The 21670-nt window shown below is 44.2% G+C and overlaps 1 protein-coding gene across 1 annotated transcript in view; it reads left to right on the plus strand.

The window, feature by feature from the left end:
- The first annotated feature begins 17947 nt into the window (after positions 1 to 17947).
- LAMA1 (laminin subunit alpha 1) overlaps positions 17948 to 21670 on the plus strand; it is a 92248-nt gene continuing 88525 nt past the window's right edge. The window contains exon 1 of the mRNA XM_081205509.1: positions 17948 to 18151. Coding sequence (XP_081061635.1) covers positions 18067 to 18151 — 85 coding nt within the window. The 5' untranslated portion in view covers positions 17948 to 18066. The remainder of the gene's footprint in view (positions 18152 to 21670) is intronic.

The raw sequence follows: 21670 nt of genomic DNA on the forward strand, positions 1-21670 counted from the left end.
AAGGGCAGAAAATCTTTACTTCTCTCGTCCATACTGTTTTTCATTGAGAATGATCCCAAGATGTAGATTAAAAGGAACAAGAAACTGTAGCAGAATGGAGCCCAGCAAGTGGGAAGAACTTGGTTTCAAATATTGCACCTTCCAGTTTGAACAGATTATCTGAAACCATATTTTAATGAGCAGTTCAGACAGCTTTTTGCATTCATTATGTCTGTTCTCTGCATTTATTCCACTGTCTTATACAAAATAAGAAACCCCACCCAGCAGCACAATATTGTACTTTTTGTACCATGAACTGAAGGAAATTTTGTTCAAGGATGGAGAGTTCCACCCACTAAAGGGGCCCTTACTAATTAAACAGTAATTCAGGAGGGGAGAACAAAGGAAGAAAGAGGGGCTGTATCCAGATCACTCTGCTTGGGCTGAGCCAACCTGGGTTGATTTAGTCTGGATCCTGCCAAATTCTTCTGATTCAGTTTGGGCAGATTTGGGTCACAGCCCTGATTTGTGTCAACTACAACTGTGGCTGTTTGTGGACTGTGATAGCCTGACCTCAGTTGTCCATGCTCTGGACTGTTGCAAAACACTCTATATGGGGCTACCTTTTTAGACAACCCAGAAACTTCAGCTAGTGCAGAATGCGGCTGCTTGGTTAGTGAGTTGGAGCAGCCTAATGGAACTAAGTGTAGTGTTGCCATACGCCCGGAATTTCTCGGATATAGCCGGAATACTGCAGTCGGAAGCAGTGTCCAGGTGGAAATCGCAAAAATCTATGGGAAATTTCTGGCGTATGATAACCCACATGGGCAGTGTTGTTTTCCTTAAAAAACAACAACACAACCCTCAACAACTTTTGTGTCTGGATTTTCACTTTTCAAAATATGGCAACCCTAGTCCAGCAGCAAAGTACTTGAAGTACCAAAATGCTTCCCACCAATATCAAGCATCGTGGGCCTGATGATTGACAGGGAAGGCCCCATTGGTGGAATGTTGTGGAATGCCTTCCCTGGTCTCCCTCCTTCCCTCCCTCCCTCCCTCCCCCTCTATATTAAGATTTAGGGGGAATTTAAAACATTCCTATGCACCTAGGCATTTGATGACCAAAAGGTACTGTTTGACAGTCTTGGAATTATTATCTGTGAGGTTCTGTGACTGTTTTAAAATGTTTTTAGATGTTTCTAATTATTTTTAAAATGATATATCTATATATCTATATAAAATTTAAATAGTGTTGTTTTACTACTTTGTTGTTTGTAGCTTCTTTGGGAGGAAGGACAGGACAGAAATTTAATTAATTAAGTGAAGCAAAAGTTAAAGCTTCGAAATACTGTTTAATGCCACAGTGTTTAAGCAGTGTACCATAGGCTTAAAGCAGAAAATCAGTTCAAATTAACCATAACACTTATTTCAACTAATGTTGAAATAAAAATGTCTTTGCCATGCATTGGAATTTCAGCAGGGAGGGAAGTTGAATGAGGGGGTCTGCCTGGTCTTAATATTTGGGAGCATTGTTTTGATGGCACAAGCCTATGATCTGCAGATGGCTGATATCCTCTCTCATCCTTTGGATCCAATGCTATGAAGTTTGTCAACAGCAGAAGGATTACATAGAAAGACAGACAAAGCCACCCAGAGTGGCTGAGGCATCGCAGTCAGAGGGGCAGGGTACAAATTATAAAATTATTATTATTAAAGCTTACTCACTGAAGAGGAATGCCACAGAGGAAGAGAATGAACCAGGCAACTCTAGTGCAGAAGGTAAAGCTGACTTTGGAGAGGTTGCATAAACAGCTTTCTTCAGTGGCAATCAGGGAAGAGAGCAACAGTAAAAGGGCGCTGTGTTTGACACTTGCCAGGCAGTGTCAATCAAAACCTGTGAAAGATCATTTAGAGGTGAAGAGGCTGCACATAGCCTGCAGAGTATCACCAATGCACAAATTGTAAGACCGTGGAAGAAATTTCTGTCTGAAAGCAACATCAATACCAGTCTGATCACATTCCTAAATGATGAGTGGCAGAAAAAAGATTATAGAGAGAAGCTGAGGGAGAAGGTGCTCTTCACGACAGTCAATGGGAAATCTGTAAAATAAAAAAGACAGCAGCAAGGAGGTGCCTTCTCCCTGGTGCATGCATGAAGAAGGGGAATGCAGGACTATGTCTGCATGCATCCCTTGCTACTGAATAGAGCTCTGCGTTGCTGAAACATATGTATTGGTTATGTGCCTGGAATTTTGAGACAGAATTGTGGCACAATTGTTCCTGAAATGAGGTGGTACAACTTGCAGCACTCTGACATTGGGAAAATCACCTCAAGGTTTGGCAGAGATGTATTTTTTTAAAAAAATAGTTTTTATTAACAGACCAATCAAATCAAAACACATAAATACCGAATTACAGAGCCTACTTTTAAATTTTTGTTGGGGGTACCCATATTTCAAGTTCCAAAAGGGATCCAATCCTCTTGTTGCTGCTGCTTTAAAAGTCCACAAATCTGTCCAAATGATGTTCACAATTCTGTCCAGTCCTTTCTTGCTGTTTTCCACATCTCTTCTAGTTGTTTTCATATATTTTTCCTTTCTCTTTGTCTTTGTGGCCTCTGATAGTCTCCATAAGCGGGTTCAAACAAATTTATATTCCTGTGTGGGTTTTTCCGTTCATCCAAGAGTCATATTTCAGACAGCAGCAGTATTCCATCGCATCCATAAAGAAAAATATTCTTGCTGTCTACTCCTTAGCTTTTCACAGGTCGGTCCCTCTTTCTCAGTCCTCGAGGAGGTTCTACCAGGAATCCAATATGAAAACAAAGCTTCCTCCTCCCGATCATGAATCTTTTGACAGGACCTGTCAAAATGGCGACTCCCTTTTTGTTGCTGTGCCATCAAAAGCCCTTGTGTTGTGGGGGAGGAAGGGAAAGGAGAATGTGAGCCGCTTTGAGACTCCTTAAAGGGAGTGAAAGGCGGGATATCAAATCCAAACTCTTCTTCTTCTTCTTCTTCTTCTTCTTGTTCTTTTTCTCGATCTCACAAGCCAAACTTTTGGTAGTAAATCATTTCCACACAGTTTTTAATCATCCTGCTTAGGTCGGTTATGCCACGGTTTTTTTTGAGGAGGGTTTATTGATTAATCACATAGAAGAAAAGAAAAAAAGGTCGTCCCCCCATCCAGTCCCGCTCCGGCATACTGAACCTGGTGTATTTTCTTCATGTTGAATTCCGTTAAGTCCAACCCGTTGCTCTCGTTTCACAGAGGTCACTTCAGTTAGCAGTCTTCACTCCCGTTCTTCACTTGAAATATGTGCATTTGCTTCATTTCCAATTATATATTTCGAGCTGATGCAAACCAGTGCGCGATCAGAGACAGCATCCAGGAGAGCCGGACCCACCCGAGGGCTTTGTGCCTAGTGCCCTCACCCCATTCTTTTGAATCCGGGGGTAAATTATGGACACAGCAGGCAAGGCAGCGTTCCCCATTCCCTTGGGGCAACGAAGGGAGGCTGCATACTCCCATATCAGCCTCTTATTTACCTCGTGTGGGTTGGAGAGGTGTTATTGTCTGCCATCTTCCAATGCGCCCCCTGGTGGCCCCCTCAAGGCTTGGCAGAGATGTATGTAGGGCTTTGATTAGGAAATATGCACACACTGGATAGGATCATGCAAGTGCATTTGCCAGTAAAGGCCCAGCTCTGACAGCCTTCTGGCAGTTCCCTCCCTGCGAGAAGTGAGGTTACAGGGAACCAGACAGAGGGCCTTTTCTGTTTTGGTGCCCACCCTGTGGAACGCCCTCCCGTCAGGTGTCAAGGAAACAAACAACTGACTTTTAAAAGACATCTGAAGGGAAGTTTTTAATGTTTGATGTTTTATCGTGTTTTTAATATTCTGTTGTGAGCCGCCCAGAGTGGCTGGGGAAACCCAACCAGATGGGCGAGGTATAAATAAAAAGTTATTGTTATTGTTATTATTGTTGTTAAAAAATAGTCAAATGCCCTGCAAAATTTTGGAAAACATTTTATGAGTTGGAGGAAGAGTGGAATCTGTAAGCTGACATAATGGAAAAAACTAGAGACAGATGCATGTTGTCTTTATACTCTGAAACTTTCTGGAGTGAACGCCAGTGATCTAAGGTACCACCTGTACTTGAAAGGTAGAGAGTTACCAACTGCCACCATGCAGGGATTGTTTGGTGAAACATGCCCAATGTGCAAACTATCAGGCTGCAATATGGAAAAGGTGTTTAGGGCAGGACTCAAAAACACCAAGGCCTAATGGGAGGTGCTGGAAGTTGGAAGTCAGAGGTGCAATTGAACACCTAGCTGTACCCTTGATGAAGGGCCTATCAGGGACCTGGGACCGTGCTCAGTCTACTATCCTGCAAGTGTGAGCTTTCAGAATGTGTGTGCATGAAAAACGGGCTCATATACAAACTGCCCAACTGTAGTAACCAGGACTTAAGTTCAGAGGACGATGAACATCGATTTGAGAAGGGAAAAGGTGATAATTAGGATGACTAATTGGAAAATGAACCAGTCAAACCATATATGCCCCCAAGACAAACTAAATAAACATTTCATTTAACATGTGAAATTGTGAAGTTTCTTGTGAAGTTGCTAAAGTTGACAGTGCCTTGCTCAGGAAGATAGCAGTGGGCTGGATTCAATTATATGGCATGTCACAGGGGACATTCCCCTGCTGGCATACATGCATCATTTGAGGGTGACCCAGTGCTTCGTTTTTCATAATTGTGGACTGAGGTTCTTTTGCATTCATGTGCTTTGCATAAAACAACACCCCCCCACCCCAAGAGAATAATGGTAGACCTCAAAGGGGAGGGTTTCCCATTGATGGAGGTGCACGATGTGGGGTATTATAATTCATATTTTGTGGTGTTGAGTCAAATAAACGATTTAGGCTATTCACACAGCTCTTTGTTAAATAAGGGTTTGGGACCCAGGAAGCAACTTCAGCATCATAAAGAACACATAACTGCAAGGCCACTTCCTGTCTTCTCACTACTGAGGTATAAATCTTGTAAAAATCCCACACTCAACTTTATTCAGCATACATGGTACCAATTTCCACCCGTGTACTATAAGCATGAAAATGGCCAATCTCTATATTGTATACACACACATATTTTGCAGGGGAAATATTTCATAGTAAGCTGGATATTTCTCACATTTTGTGGACAACATTTTACCGATGGATTCTAGCATTATGTACAGGTATGTCATTATTATGTTCCTGATGATTTCCACTACTTGAGAAATGGTTCGGTTCAGTTTTATTTCCATATTGGCCATAGGCCATATTATGTTCCTGATGATTTAATGTTGAGAGCATGGTAGATTTGTTGCTGTAATTTTTCCTCTGCCATATATTTTGCTACAAATTGTAATTGTTTATATAATCTCTCTGAGAGACATGATGCTTTAACAGTGCAATCAAACAGTGCCATCTAGTGGTTATCCACACTTCATTCAGAAGAAAAAGTCCAAAGCATTTCGTGAGGAAGATTATTTAAACAAGCTTCCAAAAGAATTGAGAGACGATCGTGTAGAGCAATGGTTTCCAACTTGTGGTTTGAGAACCCCAGTGGATCTGTGGCACCATTCAAGTAACAAAAACTACCTAAGAGATATCAACATTTTCAAAAGCTTTTGCCTTGGCTTGAAAAACAAGGGGTCTGCGGTACTTAGCTAACTGGGAACTGCGGGTGTAGAGGAAGGGAAAAGAAAAAGTTATTTTAACTATAACTGGAATACAGTGCAAACCCCACAAGAGGTCAACAAGTTGCACTGAAAAGGTATGAATATAATGCTAAATTGTGGTTGAACAGTGAATAAAAAATATCTACCCTTTGCCAAATACTGTTATGTTTGTCTTTTTGCTGAATACCTGACAAACTAACAGATTAATTATTACTATATAGCCATTAAAAATCCACACAGTCTGCTTCATCAAACTTGAAATCCAGGGAGCAATGCAATCTCTGTAGCACTAGAGCAGGCATCCCCAATCTACGGCCCTCCAGATGTTTTGGCCTACAACTCCCATGATCCCTAGCTAACTGGACCAGTGGTCAGGGATGATGGAAATTGTAGTCCAAAACATCTGGAGAGCCAAAGGTTGGTGATGCCTGCATTAGAGAGAACCTTTAGAAATGATTGTGCCAATTGCTGTCCTCACTTCACTGTTCTGCTGTAAAACAAAAGCTTCAACAGGAGCACTTGCTCTCTCCACTGGGAAGTCCTCCTGAGCCATCAGGAATCCATTAAATTCCATCAGCCTCCAAGGGCAGACCATCTGAACATGGCCCCACCTCTGAGGTGGGAAAAGCTAGACCAAACATCACCACAAATTGGTCTGACCATGACAATGGGGCAGTATCTACCCCTTCTACTTTCAGACCACTCCTCTTCCCATTTGGAGCAAAGGCCAAATTGAGCAGGTGTTGGACTGATGACCATTTGAGGTAGTCCCATGTTTGCCATGAAATCTTATGGCCTGAGACATCCTCAGCATGGATGTTGAAGTTGCCCAGGACCACTATCACTATCAGAGAAGTTGTTAGTCAGCAGAATGGGTGGTGCATCAACAGTTTCCCTAACCTGTGCCTTTGGCCCTGCAATCATTCTCCAAAGAGGAGGAGTTTCCTGGTGATTTGACATCACAAAGCCAAATAAGACTAAAGGCAAGAAGCATTGTCCTCCCTCTGGTGGCCTACCTGCCAACAGTACTTCTGTCTTGTCTGGATTGCTTCAGCTATTCCATCCAGACTTTCATAGCTAGCAGTGTTTCCACTGCCTCCCTAGGATCAGATGCAAATGAGAAACAGCTGGGTCTCATCAATGTACTGATGACTTCACAGCCCAGTCTCCAAATGTCTTCAACCCAGGTGTTTCATGTCAATGCAGTATAGGGGATAGAATGGAATCCTGTGAACCACAATCCAAATAGTCCTCCAGACCCACCTTCTGGATCCTACCCCTCAGGATAGGATCCAGTTCAGTACAGTGCCACCAGGATCTGTTCTGCCAGGTGTCCCAGAAGAATGCTGCGGTTGGTGGTATCAAGTGCCATTGAGAGATCAACGAGAATCAAGAGACTCACACCATGTGTGATAATATCATGAAGTCAAAGGGGTGAGGATGAGGGTTCCTGCCTTCACCTTGAATAGGTAAGGATTTTCATTTCATTTTGTTACCTCCTGAGCAACTGCCAAAATGGGAGCTGCATAGACCCCGCACCCAAATGGCATTGGCCCTTCACTATACATTTTTTCACAGTAAATAAATATTGAATAAAGCAACAATTTCAAAGAATACACTTTATTCACAAGAGCCTGTTTGAAACATGATACAACTGTTGCAAGCCCACAATTAAATGGAACAAGATACTGGGGGGTGGGGGGTGGGATCTTCTATGCCTAGCTTTTAAATAACTTTCTAACACTGACACTTTCAGTAGAAGTAATAACTTTGAGAACAAAAATAAAGATACTGCGTTTTATAGAACTGGTTTCAATGATTTTAAAGAAAAAGCAACATTTCGGTTTAATCTGCAAGGGAAATTAAGCCACTTTTTTGCTGGTTATGCAAAGAGAGGCAATAATCAAATGATAATGCTGAATGGCTTGTTATACTTTAATACATATCAATCAGTAAAATAATACAAACCTAATAAAATATCAGTTTTTATATAACATAAAACAGTAATGAATGTTTTTAAACCAAAATAACCTGTCAGTAATTTACTGAAAAGAATAGTTTACCTTGCTGTATTTTGGGCAATGAGTCAGCTACATTTTGGACAATGAGTTCCACTGGTAAGGAGAATGATTTAGAAAGTCCTGTTGTGTTCTCTTTGTGAATTAATCAGCTGAAAGAGTTCACAGAAGGACCACTTTGGTATTAACTGTCAGGAGCTGGGCCAACACTGGCTTTGGAGTGGTCCTGTATCACTTCAGGCCTGAGCTTCTTTACATGCAAGGTCAGTCAACAGAGAACCACCACAGAGCTTTTGCGTGTGTGTGTGTGTGTGTGTGTGTGTGTGTGTGTGTGAGAGAGAGAGAGAGAGAGAGAGAGAGAGAGAGAGAGAGAGAGAGACTTTGACATCACCTCCCAGTGTTTTCAGTAATTTTGATTCCCCCTGGACCCTTGGGTCTCAGATCACTTTAAACAAGTGAAATGTGACACTATATGTGTTGGTTTATTTCATGCTAATGATAGGAGACCTGTGGTCCTCCAGATATTATTGAACTACGGCTCCTATCATTCCTGACTGTTGTCCATGCTGGCTGGAGCTGTTCAACAACAGCCAGAGGCCCACAGGTTTCTTACTTCTGCCTTAAGCAGAGAATACTATGCTGTCGACTGGTTGGCAGTGGTGGCTGATAGCCATTGAAACTAGTAGCAAAGTAAAACATGGAAACATGGACTGTTAGACCTTTGAAATATCCCCTTCTAAATTGCTTCCAAAGTCCCCCACTTCCTTTAGCATAGAAAGAAACAGGGCTTCCCCCCCCCCCACTGGACCTCAATTCTGGCACCTCTCAGGTGGGCACCATTGCCATTATAAGATAACAAGGGTGATGTTCATGGTGAATTCCAGTGCTTCTTTTTCTAGAAAAATAGCACTAGAAAGAGACCACACATTTGGTAACTTAAAAATGAATTATTTGCAAATTCATAGAATCATAGAGTTGGAATAGACCACAAGGGCCATCGAGTCCAACCCCCTGCCAAGCAGGAAACACCATCAGAGCACTCCTGACATATGGTTGTCAAGCCTCTACTTAAAGACCTCCAAAGTAGGAGACTCCACCACACTCCTTGGCAGCAAATTCCACTGTCGAACAGCTCTTACTGTCAGGAAGTTCTTCCTAATGTTTAGGTGGAATCTTCTTTCTTGTAGTTTGGATCCATTGCTCCGTGTCTGCTTCTCTGGAGCAGCAGAAAACAACCTTTCTCCCTCCTCTATGTGACATCCTTTTATATATTTGAACATGGCTATCATATCACCCCTTAACCTCCTCTTCTCCAGGCTAAACATGCCCAGCTCCCTTAGCTGTTCCTCATAAGGCATCGTTTCCAGGCCTTTGATCATTTTGGTTGCCCTCCTCTGGACACATTCCAGTTTGTCAGTGTCCTTCTTGAACTGTGGTGCCCAGAACTGGACACAGTACTCCAGGTGAGGTCTGACCAGAGCAGAATACAGTGGCACTATTACTTCCCTTGATCTAGATGCTATACTCCTATTGATGCAGCCCAGAATTGCATTGGCTTTTTTAGCTGCCGCATCACACTGTTGGCTCATGTCAAGTTTGTGGTCAACCAAGACTCCTAGATCCTTTTCACATGTATTGCTCTCAAGCCAGGTGTCACCCATCTTGTATTTGTGCCTCTCATTTTTTTTTTGCCCAAGTGAAATACTTTACATTTCTCCCTGTTAAAGTTCGTCTTGTTTGTTTTTGCCCAGTTCTCTAATCTGTCAAGGTCATTTTGAAGTGTGATCCTGTCCTCTGGGGTGTTACCTACCCCTCCCAGTTTGGTGTCATCTGCAAATTTGATCAGGATGCCCTTGAGTCCATCATCTAAGTCGTTGATAAAGATGTTGAATAAGACCGGGCCCAAGACAGAACCCTGTGGCACCCCACTAGTCACTCTTCTCCAGGATGAAGAGGAAACATTGATGAGCACCCTTTGGGTTCGGTCAGTCAGCCAGTTACAAATCCACTGAGTGGTAGCATAGTCAAGACCGCATTTTACCAGCTTCTTTACAAGAATATCATGGGGCACCTTGTCAGATGCCTTGCTGAAATCAAGGTAGGCTACATCCACTGCGTTCCCTTCATCTACCAGGCTTGTAATTCTGTCAAAAAATGAGATCAGGTTAGTCTCACATGACTTATTTTTCAGAAATCCATGCTGACTATTGGTGATCACAGCATTCCTTTCTAGGTGCTCACAGACTGTTTGCTTAATGATCTGCTCCAGAATCTTCCCTGGTATTGATGTCAGACTGACTGGGCGATAATTATTTGGGTCCTCTCTTTTCCCCTTTTTGAAAATAGGGACAACATTTGCCCTCCTCCAGTCTGCCGGGACTTCGCCTGTTCTCCAGGAATTCTCAAAGATGACTGCCAGTGGTTCTGAGATCACATCTGCCAGTTCTTTTAATACTCTTGGATGCAGTTCATCTGGCCCTGGAGACTTGAATACATCTAAACTAGCCAAGTATTCTTGTACTATCTCCTTAGTTATTCTGGGCTGGGTTTCCTCTGCTGAATCATTTGCTCCAAATTCTTCAGGTCGGGCATTGTTTTCATTATCGGAGAAGACTGAGGCAAAGTAGGCATTGAGGAGTTCAGCCCTTTCTGTGTCCCCTGTTTGCATTTCACCATCTTCTCCTCTGAGTGACCCCACTGTTTCTTTGTTCTTCCTTTTGCTGCGGACATACCCATAAAAGCCTTTTTTGTTGCTTTTAACCTCTCTAGCAAGCCTGAGTTCATTCTGCTTTAGCTTTTCTGACTTTGTGTCTACATGTGCTGGCTATTTGTTTGAATTCCTCTTTGGTGGTTTCCCCCCTTTTCCATTTTTTGTACACATCCTTTTTTAATCTCAACTCAGTTAAAAGTTCTTTAGATAGCCACCCTGGCTTCTTTAGGCACCTTCCATGTTTCTGTCTCATTGGTATTGCCTGAAGTTGTGCTTTTACTATCTCCCTCTTAACAAACTCCCAGCCATCATGAACTCCCTTTCCTTTTAGTATTACTGTCCATGGGATCTCACCCAGCACTTCCCTAAGTTTTATGAAGTCAGCTTTCTTAAAGTCAAGAAATTGAGTCCTAGTATGCTTGGCTGCTCCTTTCCGCTGTATAGTAAACTTCAGAAGAGCATGATCACTCGAGCCTAATGATCCTTCCACTTCTACCCCACTAACCAGGTCATCAACATTGGTTAGGACCAGATCTAAAATGGCTGTTCCTCTTGTTGCTTCTCCCACTTTCTGGACAATGAAGTTGTCTGCAAGGCCAGTGAGGAATCTGCTTGACCTTATGCTCTCGGCTGAGTTTGACATCCAACAAATATCCGGGTAATTGAAGTCCCCCATTACTACTATCTCCCTTCCTTCTTCAAAGGTCAGATTCATGTGCTTTTCCATACAGCAGAAAGAAAAGACTGGCAGTATAACTTAGCTGCAAAATGGTAAATGTTTCTAAATTATTGGTATAGAAACACAAAGATGGCTTGCTAAAGCCACATGGTCTGAACTTGGACCATCCAGCTTAGATCTCCTTACAGCTAGGATTCACACTGTGGAATGAGAGATAACAAAGAGCTTAGTATCCCTTCCTCCCAAAGGTTAGGGTGTGTGACATAGCTAAACCTGGCAGGACAGTTTACTCTATGGTCTTAACCCCCTCATGCATTAGAGATACACATATTGGTTATATGAGGCTGATCTATTCCACATGAGGTTGGTGTGGTACTGCTGCATTTTAAATTAAGACTTACGTAAATAGAAGCACGCTCAAAGCCGCTAGGCAGGAGATGAAAGATAGAAGAATATTGTCATGGTAAATGAACAGCTAAAATGTTGAGTCAGTGATAGCAACTCAAGCACACCTGAAAAGTTTTTTTTACGTGTCTCAGTGCAGAGACTGATGATAAAAGTCAGCAAGAGAATTTATCTCTTGAGACTCCTAATTAGGTTCTGATTCCACATGTTTCTCATTCTTAGTAACATGACTCTAATCAACAGCTCTTGTTTACACAGAAACACAATCTTTATAAATTACTAAATCCCCCTTACCCAGCCTTCAGTTGATACTGAATACATCTGCAAGTTCTCTTTTCTTACTCATCAAGATAGCAAGATACCAGGTCATCAAACACTAAGGCAAATTTAGTGATGGAATTATCTTAAAGCAAACTCTAGAATTATTTCAGATTAGATTCACAATGCCTTTCAACTCACAACCAGAAAGTACGTAGAAATCTATAATTTTATTGTCACAGATGCTTTAACAGAACCTAATACATTTTGGACAGGATTCTGAAGCACCCCCCAATATAATGGGGACACAGTCAGAAAACCAGCTTCCATCTTAACCACAAGTCGGGTCAGTGCAAGGTATTTTGGCACCTTATGCAAAATAAGATTCCATTAAATGTCCAGAAACCATTAAATGTTCTGGTATTTGAATGGTACTTCTGTAGTGATAACGAATCATCATCTAGTATTGCATCTGAGAGAAATAAGCTATCTTAGAGGGAAGAGGACAGTTTGCAATACCTCGTCACTGCTCCCTATCTCTGTCTAATAATACGATACAAAATGGAGAAACATTTATGTGGTTTGCTGTCAGTTTCCATGTACAAGTGAACAATGTTATAAATGCATATTCTGCAGCTTCGTCTTGGTTCATCTATTGTTTTAGATTGGATTTTTTTCAACCACTGAGTTTCTGTTCAGATTCAACTTTTTATAGTTACAGTGGTACCTCGGGTTAAGTACTTAATTCGTTCTAGAGGTCCGTTCTTAACTTGAAACTGTTCTTAACCTGAAGCACCACTTTAGCTAATGGGGCCTCCCGCTGCCGCCACATGATTTCTGTTCTCATCCTGAAGCAAAGTTCTTAACCTGAGGTACTATTTCTGGGTTAGCGGAGTCTGTAACCTAAAGCATATGTAACCTGAAGCGTATGTAACCCAAGGTACCACTGTATCTCATGCTAAAGATCTACATGGAACATTAGTTTTAAGTTCAATGAGTATTCAGGTAACTGTTAGTATCTTCGCTCACAGTCAGAGGTACCTGGCCTCCCCCGAGGCAATTGAGCGAGATACTGTGTCTACCTTCCGTCTGTGACCTCCCGGCAGGCTAGGTAAACAAACCCGGCGATTCTTCTCATTAGACGTGAGATAGAACACACCCTCTGCTTCTCTGCTTCTCTCTCCCTCCCTGCATTCTCCCAGGGAGGAGAAATGAGACAGACAGGAGTCCTCTTTACATGTTTTATTCCTGTCACTCAGCAGTACATAGAAATGCAACTGTTCCCTTCAGACTCCATCAGAAGAGACTCAACTCCTCCCCTGTACTTCCAGCACAGGTCACATGACACTCTGAGCTAACATCCGGTGCTCAGTACAGAGAATAGGCTCCACCTTTTCCCCAACAGTACAGCAGCAAACCACAACATCCTGTTTTGCATTCCAGCAATCTGGAGCTGGCTTTTGCATTGGTGCTTTTTCCCAACATCCTCCCCCAAAAGCATCAATTGGCAAAACATGATCCAGAGAAGAGAACAAACAGTTGTTATACACATAACAGTCCCCTGTTGTTTCAGTTCCACCCTTGGAACTCCCCACCACTGGTTTCACCAGTGTACCTCTCTGGTTGTCTGGCTTCCAAGGAATGAGTGTTTCTACCTTGGCTAGCTGCTCTCTGTTGTGTCTTTGTCTCTGACTCAGACACTACTTGAACCTGCTTTGAGTTGTTAACAATAGCAACACATGCAACAGCTAAGTTAGCAAACTCTTTTGAGTACCTCTTTGGTGGTACACCCTTTGTGACTCTCTCAGACCTGCGTATGAGGTTCTGATCCTCTGTGCTCACTGGTTCATCCTCTGGACTTTGTTGAGAACCAGTAGCATTCAGTGGTTCCTCCTTCACCTGTGAAGGTCTATCCATTGTGTGAGATTTTCTCTCAATGACTGTTACAACTGAACTCTCTGAGCTATCACTGTCATTATCAGAACCACTGTAATCTGTGACATCAGAAAAATCATCATCATCATCTGAATCGTCACCTGTGGGAAATGTTTGTTCTACTACCCGCTCTTGCTCCGGAGCACTCTCTAGAAACTTTGTGAGAATCACCTGACCAGATTCAGACAAAATTACTCTGTAGAGACCCTTTTCATATCCCACAAAAATGCCTCTGGCATTCTTTACTCCATCTGGAGCTTCTGTTCTCACATGAGACCCGAAAACCTTAAAATAGGCAACAGAAGGTTTTCTATTGAACAGCTTCTCAAAAGGAGAACATCCCAACTCTGTTGAGACTTTTCTCAACCACACATGAAGATAGGACGCTAGCGATTCCGCCCAATATTCATGTGGCAAATGTGAACTCAGCAATTGCGCATGCATCCCCTTTTGCAATTCTTTGTTCACCCTAACACAGACCCCCCTGTTCCACGCTTCGGTCGAAACAGCAACTTTGTGGTCTATCCCTTTTCCATCCAGGAACTTCTGAAACTTCTGTAACAGAAAAATTTGCTTCTCATCTGTGAAAAGACGATCAATGTTAGCATCATGCATATTTTTAACCTTGTCACAAAACTCCTGAAACTTTTCTAAAGTTTCCTGCGGTTTCTCCATCAAATACACCCAAGAATAATTAGTGAAACAATCCACACACAAAAGGTAATATTTCGCACTGCCCCTAGATGGTTCTAGAGGACCAATCACATCAGCATACACCCGCTGAAACGCTCTGTCGACCTTCGGCACCTTCCGGGCGCTCTTGGTCACACCTGCAAGAGAGATTACGTTAGAATCAGAAGAATTACATTTCATGTAATCACTTTGATCAAAAGTCAACAAATACAGTCCATCTTTCTCTTTGGCAGTAAGAAACAGTTCTCCATCTTTGTAGATCTTGCAGCTTTTAGCATCATAGGACAGTTTCAGTCCTTTCTTTGCAATCTGCGACACACTCAGCAGATTAAATTTCAGTTCTGGAACCAGGTAAACATCACTTATAGTCAAGTTCAGACTTTCAATATACACAGTCCCAATTCCGGTTGCTTCCAGCTCCTGACCGTTGGCCTGTTTCACAGTGAAGCTTTGCTTCTTCAACGTCGAAAACAGTTGTCTGTGCGGGCATAAATGTTTTGTACATCCCGTGTCGATTATGAAGGCGTTCCCAACATCTGGTGTGGTTCCTTTCGCCATCATAGCCTTTGCAGGTTTCACCTGGCACTTGGTACGGCTTTTGCCTGACGCCTCAGGCTTCGTAGAGCTGCTCTTTGCTCCTTTTGACTGGCGTGGCTTTCTACAGCTCCGCTGTAGATGCCCAGTCTGTCCACAATTGTAGCATCGGACAGCGCTCAATGCTACACCATGCTCTCCAGTAGCACCACCAGTGGGAAGATTTGAACTCTGTTCTTCCCTCCCCCCGTCCGCAACACCCATTGCACCTTGTTCAGGAACACCAACAGTTCCAACAGCCACAGTTCCTGCATTCTCCCCTCTGGGGTCAAAGCTCTCCTCAGCTTTCGACGAGCTCTTAGGAACTTGGCCAGCATCATCTTGGCTCACCCCTTCTGGGGTAGTTATCCATCCAGACCCTGATGAATAACTGTCTCTGGTCAGGGGAGATGAACAGGGCAGGGCTCCCCCTTTCTTGGGATCCATCTAGAATCCAAGCCTCTTCAGCTTTCCAGCCCACACTCTCAAACAAACTGTAAAATCCAACAGTTGTTTTTTCCTTCTCACTCAGGCAGGCAAACTGCAAGTTGTTTACGCTCTTTTGCACCTGGCAGCTGAATTCTGGCTGCTATGGAAAGTCCCTCCAAGAGCTCTTAAACGTGTAGCCAAAACATTCTATGGCTTTGTTTCGCTTTCCCAGGCTCACAATCCAGCCTTCTATGCCAGTAACTTTCCACTATCGTTACTTAGCAAGAGTGCATTCAGGACTTCTTATCTTAAACCACAGGAATTTGTGGAATGCAGGCTTCAGCCTCTGAGCTGCAGGCCTTTCCTTCCGGAGCTTTTGTTTTTCAAACGCAGAGCTCCCGTGAACCAGGGAATTAATCAACCTGCGTTCACTCTTTTAGCCCGAAATGCAGCATACCTTGATCTCTGTTGCTTGGAAAACACTTTCCTCTGGGTCTGTTCAGCCTCTGGCTTCTTTCAGACGCTTGCCTTCTCCCTTGGAGCAGAGGAGGACATTCCACCAGCCTCTCATGCAGATGTCCGATGTATCGAAACCATCCTCTGCTACCATATGTTAGTATCTTCGCTCACAGTCAGAGGTACCTGGCCTCCCCCGAGGCAATTGAGCGAGATACTGTGTCTACCTTCCGTCTGCGACCTCCCGGCAGGCTAGGTAAACAAACCCGGCGATTCTTCTCATTAGACGTGAGATAGAACACACCCTCTGCTTCTCTGCTTCTCTCTCCCTCCCTGCATTCTCCCAGGGAGGAGAAATGAGACAGACAGGAGTCCTCTTTACATGTTTTATTCCTGTCACTCAGCAGTACATAGAAATGCAACTGTTCCCTTCAGACTCCATCAGAAGAGACTCAACTCCTCCCCTGTACTTCCAGCACAGGTCACATGACACTCTGAGCTAACATCCGGTGCTCAGTACAGAGAATAGGCTCCACCTTTTCCCCAACAGTACAGCAGCAAACCACAACATCCTGTTTTGCATTCCAGCAATCTGGAGCTGGCTTTTGCATTGGTGCTTTTTCCCAACAGTAACTACCTACTTCCTGTCTACCCAACTCAAATTTTTCATAGAAAGGCATTCTAAATCTTAAGAGGCAATTTAAGGGTGCCCATCATCAGGACATGCGACGATGGGTAGAGTGGCCGTGACTTGCCCCTACATCAAACAGCACCCTAGGCAAGGAGCATCTATCACATTCACTCTGTTGGTTTAATATATTTAGAATATTTTCTTTATTATCACAGTTGTAGCCCATTTCACAACTATGATGCATGGCTTAACTTTGTTATAGAAGGCAACATATTTGCATACATGTATCTGGATCACCATCACTCATGATACTAGGTATTGCATAGGCAATGAGGTTTTTAAAAAGGTGTTGTCAGCTTTAAATGTGAAGATAAAATGTTGGTACTAGATATGTGAGATTTGAGTGGCAGGCTCCCTGATCCCAAGCCAGGCACCTCAGGCTTGGGCCCTGCCTGCCCCTAAATTTGGCCCCTGCTTCTTAATTTATAAAGAGGCGCTGGTGCCCATCAGCCTACATCAGAACTCCACCAGCTGAACTACAAAGCTCTGCCCCCTAATGTCAGATGTGCAACTGCAAACGTTGGGGAGCACTCCTAAAAGTGCACTTTTCAAAAGTCGTGGATATCCTTCCAAACGTGAAAACAAGTTCTGGTTCTGAATTGCAGCTCAACTCAAGCTCCAAGGTGAGAGAGAGCAACTTTGCTGTTATGGCTTCGCATACACAGTGGAATTAAATGAACATTTTATATTGATGCTTCTCTGTCTCCCGCTCCATGTATTCACTGGCTTTATCCTGATTTAAGACTCATTCCAACACCAAAAGCCACTTCTCCTTTGTAACACAGGATGTCCCGGGGTGGGCATTTCACATGGATAGGATAGAGCATATTCTTCGTCTTCAAAACACCCTGTCTCACAACGGATTCCTTGAGTTGAATGCAAAGCTTGCAACGTAACTAAACGCAAGCGGCTCTACAGTCATTGTTCTTGTTTCCTCTGGAGATTTCTCTTTTTTGGGGGGGGGGGATCGCGGCACGTCGGCTTAAAATAGCTCTGAGCGACTCAAGAATGTGTCTCCCCTGCGCCTACCCCAGCTACTGCTGGAACGAACCACGAGCGGGGTGGGGGGTGGGGGGAAGAGATGGAGAGAGGGAAGGGACGACGCTGTGGCTGGGAAGGGGCTCGGGTAGTCCAAACACCGCACTGGGAATCTTGGGCAGGAGCCTTTGGAGGGCAGCTTCCTTGACTCGCGGGTTCCCAGAGGAGGAGCCAGCCGCGTCCCCAAAGCCCCGAGCCCTATGGGAGAACCCCGCCCTTTGGGGAATGGTATCTGCCCGACCCTCTCTCCGCTTTCGAGGGACGGAAGGCTCACTTGCCGCAGGGGGCGGCAGAGGCGGGCGGCAATAAAGGGGTGGGCTGAGGGAGGGGAGGAGGAGGAGGGGGGTTGGCGCGGTGGGCGAAGCAGCAGCAGCAACAAAAAGGCTCCGGGGAAACTTTCCTCTCAGGCTGAGGCTTCCCGCGCTTCCACCTGTGGAGCTGCTGCCGCCGTCGCCGAACAATCCCCGCGGGAGGAAGATGGGCTGCCGCCGCTGCTCCTCCTCCTGGCAACTGGCGCTCCTGGCTTCGCTGCTCTTCGCCGTGGCCGACGGCCAGCTCCGAGGTGAGGAAGCCGCGCTGGTCGGGACTTGAGGGACTCCCCCCTCGCCGAAGGTTTAGCGCGGCGCCTCAGAATGGCAGTGCCGGGTGGGGTGGGGGTAGCCGGCCGAGCACGTGCGAAGGGTGCCGTTGCAACACGTGCAAAAATGGACTCTGGCTTCCCTCCCCCGCCCCGTCGCTGGGGTTTCCCACTTGGAGGATGCGACGCCTTCCTGCATTCCTCGCCACCCCGGGTCGCTCGCTTCCACGTCCTCGGGGTGGTTTGCAAACGGGCGAGGTGCGACCAGCCTGTTTCTGGTGGCTGCCCGAGGGAGCTGGTTCTTGGAGGCGCCAAAATGCCCGTGGACTGCAGTGGGTGAAGCCTGGATTGGGATGCTCTCGTTAGGGAGAGAAACCCCTGGCGATGCCACCAGATTAAAAATAAATAAGAGCCATTATTGTCTGGCTACCACGTGTTTAGAATGTAGCTTCTTGACTCGCTTGAAGAAAGCAGATGGTGCCACTTTGGGAGACTTGGCTGGGCGCATCTCTGGTTTATTTTGCACTTTTTGTAGATGTGTGTTGGTGTGTGTCAAAGTCCTCTGCCCCAGCTGTGGCAGGGATCCATCTTCCCCTGGCTTTTCCCAATGGCTCCCCGTTTGGCTTTCTCGCCTCCTCTCTCTTCTTCTTCCAGGACTTTCTGTTTGCAATTTGCATCCCCCCTTCTTCCCCTTTTCTCTTTTCCTCCCCTGCCTTTTCTTTCATCTCCTCTGCTGGCGGTGAAGTGGATTCCAGTGCTCGCCTTAGCTGTTGAGGATGAAGGGGCCGCCGATTTGCTTTGTGGCAGATGAAACTTTTTTAGGGGTAGGGAGAAGGCTTTGAAGTGAGGGGGGAAATCAACTGGTTTGGGATTCCCCCTACACATTTAGGTGGAACTCAAGAGATTTTCTTTGTTACGGTTTATTGTATGAAAAACTTTCTTGGCATTAAAAAAAAAGTTTTAAAATAGTTTGATGCTGTTGGCCTGCTTCCAGATTAACATGTGATTATTTCAGGGGATGCTTTTCACAAATGCTCCCTCATTGTCTGCTAACAAGGACAAGCAGCCAAACTTGACAGACTTACCCCTCCCTCCTCAAACTGTTCTTTTCTTTCTGGATGGACAGAGTCAGGCATTCAGGACTGCTAGGAGGGGGTTCACTTGCCATTGTATCTCCCGGAGGATGCTGGGCTTTTCCCTGCCCCCAAACGCCTTGTTTCTGGATTTTTTGCTTCCAGCCACTTTGAGGATTAGATAGATAGGATCTGGCACTCACCCACAGGCTGCAAAAGGGCTACTGCATCCCAGACTAATGATGCACGTGAACTATGGGGTCCCAGGGAAAGGACACATTTCATCAAACTGCTTTTGTGTGGCGCTGAAGCAAGTGTGTAGTCAGCCATTCAGAGTAGATGATGATGGCATGCCTTATTATTGGGGCTGGAGGGTGAGAGAGAAAGAGCTTGGGAAAATTCATTAATATGTGCATTCTGTGTCTATGATGGCTGAAAATCCTTAAAAAAAGAGAAAGAAACACAACATTTTTGCAGTGTGTATCACATATGAAAGAAGTAATTCTCAGCAGATTGCAAGTCGCAGAGATTGCATTCATGCATACTGAGTCAAATTTCTGGCAGAATTTCTACAACAAAGTTAGGAAGGCATAAGAGGCAATCTGTAGCCAGGCTGGAAGCATATGTTGCTTTATCTATGTCTCCCATCATGATGGTGGCAAAATGTGCTTTTTCATCCATTGGCACACTACTAGTCATGCAGGGTTAGCCAATGTGTCACCATCCAGACGCTGTTGGACTCCAACTCCCAGCAGTCTCTGTCAGCAGGACCAATCACCAGGCACAAAGGGAGCTGTAGTCCGCATTGAGGCAACCACGTTGGCTACTCGTGATATAGAGAAAGGTCACATTGGGTCATACTGATGTCATAATTGCTTTGCTAGTTATTGCATGAATACTTTAACTGACAGCACAATCCTATATATGCCTAGTTAAAACTTAATCCCTATGAGGTAAATTGGTATAAGAATGTAGCGTTAATTAATTTATTGACACGCATTATTAAGACCCTAGTGCTGCGTCTTCTCTAAAGCTTTGGGGCTGGCACATACATTATCTCTGCATGAGGCATGTGTTCCAATGTGTGAGATAATGCTGGACTAGTAACCTCATTGAGAACTAAGGATCAGCTTCCATGAATGGAAACGTACATTTTCAGAGTTCCACTCCAGCAACTGATATTCCATAGTTTCCCTGCTCATATGGATAAATCATTTGTGTGAGTTGTTAAAAGATGCAAGAGGGCCAGCTGAAGTTACCTATGAGCCAGCTCCTCTCAATTTTACCAATGACAGATTAGCCCATGCAAAAGAATTGCCCTGGGGACTCACTTCAATTAGTCTGGTAGAGCTGCAAGTGTGATGAAATAAAGAATAAGGCACAGCAGAAAGGACAGATGAAGACGAATATGTAGCACGTGGTCAAGGCAGTGTTAAAATCACCATCACAAGCATTGTTAAGCAGCTAGGTGCTCTGGACTAGTGCATAAGTAGTGGTGTGTATGTAAAATGCACATGTTTTGTGTACCAGTAGAAAATTGGGGGGCTTTATTTGCCTAAATGGATCCTGCATTATTTTGTAATTTTTTGCTAGTCAGATACAAAGGATACAGATCTACCTTGACTATGTGCGTTAAGCTGTTAATAGTGAGTATGGGAGCATCCCCACTTTAAAGGCATGGTTGATATACAGTGGTACCTCTGGTTACAGGTGCTTCAGGTTACATACGCTTCAGGTTACACTCCACTAACCCAGAAATAGTACCTCGGGTTAAGAACTTTGCTTCAGAATGAGAATAGAAATCGCATGGTGGCAGCGTGGTTGCAGCGGGAGGCCCCATTAGCCAAAGTGGTACCTCAGGTTAAGAACAGTTTCAGGTTAAGAACGGACCTACAGAACGAATTAAGTTCTTAACCCGAGGTACCACTGTATTTGTATCAAACCAGAAATGGCACCATGTCTGAAAGTGGAAATGCAGTTGTTTCTCTATAGCAGAGATGGGGAACTTGCTGGACTGCAACTCCTATGTCTGCCCATTGAACATGTTGACTGGGGCAGATGGAGTTGAACAACATCTGGAGAATCACAAGTTTTGTGTAGTGTAGGTGTTACATCACATGAAAATTAGTGTTGAATGTGTAGTGAAAGAAAGAAGCACTGGTTGTTTCTTCAAATTACATTAAGGGTTGGTTTAAAAGGGTATAGGCATAATAAATCAAACAAGTTGTTAGACATATTTGAACATGACAATACCGGAAACATTCTAGCTGTTAAGGCCCATTGGCATTCTGTGTACTTATTTGCTGTGTTTGTTTTTAGAGATGACCACATATGGGAACTAAGAATTTTAATCATTAATAGTAGTAAGTGAACATTTCTTGGTCAAAATTCTAATCTGAGATAAATTTGACCCATTCAAAAAAGCAGTTGG

The sequence above is a fragment of the Podarcis bocagei genome, assembly GCF_964188305.1.
Source record: "Podarcis bocagei genome assembly, chromosome: 8".
Lineage (NCBI taxonomy): Eukaryota > Metazoa > Chordata > Lepidosauria > Squamata > Lacertidae > Podarcis > Podarcis bocagei.